Source organism: Eimeria mitis, genomic scaffold (assembly GCF_000499745.2).
Source record: "Eimeria mitis Houghton genomic scaffold, Emh_scaff1565, whole genome shotgun sequence".
NCBI classification, from domain to species: domain Eukaryota; phylum Apicomplexa; class Conoidasida; order Eucoccidiorida; family Eimeriidae; genus Eimeria; species Eimeria mitis.
This window is the reverse complement of record NW_013569794.1, coordinates 1-5,282: the sequence shown is the minus strand read 5'-3', so window position 1 is coordinate 5,282 and position 5,282 is coordinate 1. Positions and strand designations below refer to the sequence as shown.

Here is a 5,282-nt window from a genome sequence, read left to right as displayed (position 1 = left end):
ATTGTGTGTTTGTGTGCAGTCTCTGAATTGCTTGACGTTGGGTTTGTCTTCTCCGTCTCTGGCGAATTGTTTGGTTCATCGTATTCCTTTTTTGCTGTCTTTCTTTTCTTTTCCTCTTCTTACCCTGCAGCTTAATGTCATTACAAGGCTGCTGCAGCTCAATGCTCATGTGCTGCAGCAGCAGCAGCAGCAGCAGCAGCAGCAGCAGCAGCAACTGCAACAGCAGCAGAGGCAGCAAAACAAACAGCTGCAACCACAAAAACGCACACAACAACAGCAACAGCTACAGCAGCAACAGCAGCAACAGCAGCAACAGCAGCAGCAGCAGCAGCAGCAGCAGATAGACATACATGCACTGCCGCAGCTATGGTGCAGCATAGTCTCCCGCCTGTCTTCAGCTCTGCCACAAGACCCAGCAGCAGCAGCAGCTGCTGCTAGCAGCAGCACCTCTCGAGCTCACCTGAGGGATCTGCTGCATGATCACATCTTAGCAGCTCAGGAAGCGTACGATGCCTCCCTTAAGCAACAGCTGCAGCAGCAGCAGCANGCTGCAGCAGCAGCAGCAAGAAATCACGTTGCTCGCCGGGGCCTCTGCATACGCAGCTGTCGATGCAGTGGGGGACCCAGGGACCCCGGGGGGGCCCCCAACGCCGTCTGTATCCTCTGAAGCTTCGATGGGTGCCCCTGGGGGGGCCCCTTGGGGGGCCCCTGGAGGGGCCCTTGGGGGCCCCCCTGGGGGGGCCCCTGGGGGGCCCCCCAGCTTGCCGCCTGTGAAGCCGTCTGAGCTGAGGAATGTTGTGAATGCACTGAATTCGTTTTCTCGTCTTGCACATATGGGTCTTGTGTCTCTGCGGGATGTATCAGCAGAAGCAGCAGGAGCTGCTGCTGTTGCTGCTGCTGCTGCTGCTGCTGCAGCAGACCAGCTGGTACCATCAGCTTTACGGCATCATCAGCAGCTGCTGAAGGGTCAAGCAACTCCTGCTGCAGCAGCAGCAACAACAGCAGCAGCAGCAGGAGGTGCTGCTGCTGCAGCAGAGGTAGATGAGCTGCAGCGGTGGCAGCGCAGCAGAGCTCGCCTCAGCAGCATGGTGGAGTGTACAGGCAGCTTTCGCATGCGTGGCGTTGAGATGACACCCGGAGACCGCCGCAGCAGCAGCAGCATCTATGCTTTCTTTCATCGAGCCATTCTGCTGCTGGTGCAGCAGCAGCAACACCTTGACCCCCAGTCCCTCAGCAACGCCGTCAATGCATTCGCAAAGGCTAGGCTTCAAGGGTGAGCAGCAGCAGCAACTGCAGCAGCAGCAGCAGCAGCACCACCACCACCACCAGAAGAAACAACGGACAGCAGCTGCTGCAACAACAACGACAGCAACAGCAGCAGCAGCAGCAGCAGCAGCAGCAGTTGTTTTTCTGTGTCTTTGCTGCTGCAGCCACGCCCTTTATATATCTCAGCTAATCCCCCGAATGATTGAGACAGCAGAAGACTTCAACTGGCAGCATCTAAGCATGACCCTCAACGGATTTGCATGTATGCTGCTGCTGCTGCTGCTGCTGCCGTTTCTGCTGCTGCTGATGGTGATGCTGCTGTTGCTGCTGCTGCTATTGCTGCTGCTGCTGATGGTGGTGCTGATGCCGATGTTTGTGTCGTTGCTGCTGCTGCTGCTGCTGCTGCTGCTGCTGCTGCTGCTGCTGGTGCTGGCGCTTTCCCTCATGATGAGATGGCGTCACAAACTTGCTGCTGCTGGTGGTGTTGCTGCTGCTGCTGCTGTTGCTGCTGCTGCTGCAGATATGCGGTGTAAGGACGACGGGCTTCTGCATGCGTTTTGGCAGGTCTTGAGGCAGCGGCCTCTTCACCTTATGGGGGGTCAGTTAAACCCTAAACCCTAAACCCTAGACCCGTAAACCCTAAACCCTAAACCCTAAACCCTATATCTCCTGCACCCTCTCAAGGGTAAATTGAAAGACAAAAACTGTGGGGTGTATGTACACTTGCAGCTCAAGCGACAACAAACATTATCCACGCAATGGGCAGCTTCGGCTTCAGACACCCAGAGATGATTAGGTACTTCACTAGCAGCAGCAGCAGCAGCTGCTGCTGCTGCAGCTGCTGCTGCACCAGCACCAGCAGCGACGCTTGTAGCAGCAGCTGATGCTGCAGCAGGAGCTGCTGCAGCAGAGGTACTATCTTCAGCAGGAGGAGTGCTGCAGCGGGGAGAACAGCAGCCGTATCACTGCTGCTGCAGCAGCATCTGCAACAGCAACAACTGCAGCAGCAGCAGCATCTGCTGCAGCAGCAGACGCAGCAGGATATGCTGTTGCTGCTGGAGTTATTTTCGTTTTTTTGTGTTTTTGTTTGTCTCTGCAGCCGCATGGCTATCACTTCTTGGGTGTCTGCACAACTGCCCGAACTCACAACTCAGGGCAAGTAGCTTTGCTGCTGTTGCTGCTGCTGTTGCTGCTGCTGCTGCTGTTGCTGCTGCTGTTGGTATTGTTGCTGCTAGTGCTGCTGCTGCTGCTACAGCTAACGTGTCAGGAGCAGCAGCAGAGTGGAGAGTTGTTTGTTTATTCAGGCCTGACGAATCTTCTCTTCTCGCTGGTGGTGCTAGACTGTGTATATGAGTGCAGCTTTCCCCCGCAGCAGCAGCAGCAGCAGCAGCAGCAGCAACAGTGGCAGCGGCCGCAGCAGCAGCAAGCGGGTGTTTGGCAGCAGCTGCTGCAAGCTGCATGCAGGAGGAAAGACCTGAAGCTGGAGGCGATGACGATGCTGAAGGTATCGGCAATGGCGTTGTTTGGGGTGTATGGTGACCCTGCAGCAGCAGCAGCAGCAGCAGCAGCAGCAGAAGTAGCAGCAGCACAGCAGCACAACAGTAGTCGGAATGCATATAATCGTCTATACGACAGCAACGGGAACTTCTTGCCGCATGCACTGCAGCAGCAGCAGCAGCAACTCGAACGCCAGCACCAGCTTCATGGGGGGGCCCCTATAGCTAGACGCAGCATGCTGCTGCAGGGCAGCAGCACTGCAGCAGCACTTATCCGGCAGCCAGATTATATCTTCTTGCCTTACAACCAACTCGATGAAGGACACAAATTCCTTGTATGATTACCATCCGCTGCTGCTGCTGCTGCTGTTGCTGTTGCTGTTGCTGTTGTTGCTAGGGCTGGTGCTGCTGATGCTGCTGTTGCTAGGGCTGCTGCTGGTGCCGCTGCTGCTGCTTTTGCTACGGCTGCTGCTGCGGCTGCTGCCGTTGTTGTTGTTGCTTCTGCCGTTTCTGCTAGGGCTGCTGCTGCTGCTGTTGCTGCTGTTGCTGCTGCTGCTGCCATTGTTGCTGCTGCAGCTGTTAGTACTGTAAGACATATCTCCTGTCTTTGGGAGGCGCCTACATTTGTGTGGCTTTGTTGTTGCTGTTGCTGCTGCCGTTGCTGTTGCTGCTGCAATCCGTGCTGCTGCTGCTGCTGCTGCTGTTGTTGCTGCTGTTGTTTCAGGCTGCACTGCTGAACACGAGGACGTTAATGTTTTATCCGGGGAAGCCTTCAGGTGGGAGAGGGCAGTGGCTGCTGCTGCTGTTGCTGCTGCTGCTGTTGCTGCTGCTGCCGTTGCTGCTGTTGTTGGGGTTAGCGTATCGCTGCTGCTTAGCCGATCTGCTGCTGTTTGCTAATCTTATTTGCTTCTGAAGCTATTTGGGGGTCTGCTGCTGCTGCTCCTGCCGCTCCTGCTGCTGCTGCTGCTACTGTTGCTACTGCTGCTGCTGCTGCTGCTGCTGCTGCTGCGTTGCGACTTCAGGCATGCACCTACAAGTGGCGGCGACGGTGCGTAATATGGGGCTGCATGCGCTGCACGAAGTGATAATAGGTAAGGGGGGAATAAAAACAAATAAAAGAGAAGGAGAAATATAATTAACAAAAGAGAGAGAAGAAAGATAGAGACACACACCAGGCAGACAACACATCAGCAGCAGATACAAACAGCTGCAACACCAACCTGTCCTCTCCCCCCTATCTCATCATAACACCCGCAGCAGCAACAGCAACTGCAGCAGCCGCAGCAGCAACAGCAGCAGCATCAGCACTGTGTGTGTGTTGCATGCAGATCCGTACGTCATCGATATTCTTATTCAAACGGATCTGCCCCCCAAACAGCGGCGCAGCAGAAAACCAAGAATGAGGGGCCCACAGCAGAAGCAGCAACAGGAGCAGCAGCTGCTGCAGCAGCAGCAGCAGCAGCAAGGTGCGGGCGAGAGCAGTTTCAGTGAGGGAATCTAACAGCAACAGCAGCAGCAACAGTAGCAGTAGCTCCAATACCAGCAGCCGTAGCAGCAACAGCACGAACAGCAGCAGTAGCAACAGCAACAGCAGCAGCAGCAGTAACAGCAGCAGCAGCAACAGGTAGCAAGCGGAAGCAGCCTAACGAGATTGAATTTATTAATATTTAGCTGGGGGGCAGCCTTCTGCTGCTGCACCCTCAACTGCATGCATCTGCTGCTACGAGACACGGAGACACATTCATCTCGACTAGCTGCTGCTGCTGCTGCCTGTTGTAGTTGCTGCTGCTGCAGCACCCGCTTAAACCGATTGCAGCAGCAGCTGCTGCTGGTGCTACTGCTGCAGATGCAGCAGCAGTTGCTGCTGGCCTCTGTAGGGCAAGCGAAAGACAGTCTCTTGGCTATGAAGTTTTCTTTCTTTGCATCTGAGTATTTGGGGTTTATTTAGCTTTGAGAGTTTGTAGGGTTTAGGGTTTGCGGGGTAGGGTTTAGCGTTTAGGGTTTGCCGGCTAGGGTTTAGGGTTTATGGTTTGTGGGTTAGGGTTTAGGGTTTAGGGTTTGTAGTTAAGGGTTGCCGATCGACTCCATGCCAGCAGTAGCACTGAATCGTAGCCATTCACCTGCTGCGCTGTTGCAGCAGCGCAGCAGTTGCAGCAGCAGCAGCAGCAGCAGCAGCAATAAACAATGCATTATAAGGCGCAGTATCACAGCTCGTGGCTCTACCAATAAAGGGGCCCCCCATAGTATGGGGGGCCCCAAAAGAGGGGACCGCACACGGGGGAGCCCACATAGTATGGGGGGCCCCCAAAGGCGGGGGCCCTTATCCGAGGGGACCACTAGACCAACGGCCCCATACTCCAGGGGAACCCCTGCCTTTGCAGGGCCCCCCGTGCAAAGGCAGGGGTTGAAAGTCGCCGTCAACAAACGTGAACGAGATGAAATCTTTACATAAAAATAAATATAAATGCAATGTTTCCATTTATATTCATGATTATGTTCTGTTATTACTGTTGTGCGTTT

The 5,282-nt window shown here is 54.9% G+C and overlaps 1 protein-coding gene across 1 annotated transcript in view; it reads left to right on the top strand.

The window, feature by feature from the left end:
* The window catches only part of EMH_0039610 (uncharacterized protein), a gene marked incomplete at both ends in the record, with an annotated part of 6,228 nt that extends 1,965 nt beyond the window's left edge, over positions 1 to 4,263 (top strand). Inside the window, 9 exon segments of the mRNA XM_013495419.1 lie at positions 20 to 369; positions 500 to 546; positions 550 to 1,273; positions 1,431 to 1,528; positions 1,787 to 1,864; positions 2,571 to 3,097; positions 3,487 to 3,538; positions 3,785 to 3,853; positions 4,091 to 4,263. Of these exon segments, the coding sequence (XP_013350873.1) occupies positions 20 to 369; positions 500 to 546; positions 550 to 1,273; positions 1,431 to 1,528; positions 1,787 to 1,864; positions 2,571 to 3,097; positions 3,487 to 3,538; positions 3,785 to 3,853; positions 4,091 to 4,263 (2,118 nt within the window).
* Between the last annotated feature and the right edge of the window lie 1,019 nt (positions 4,264 to 5,282).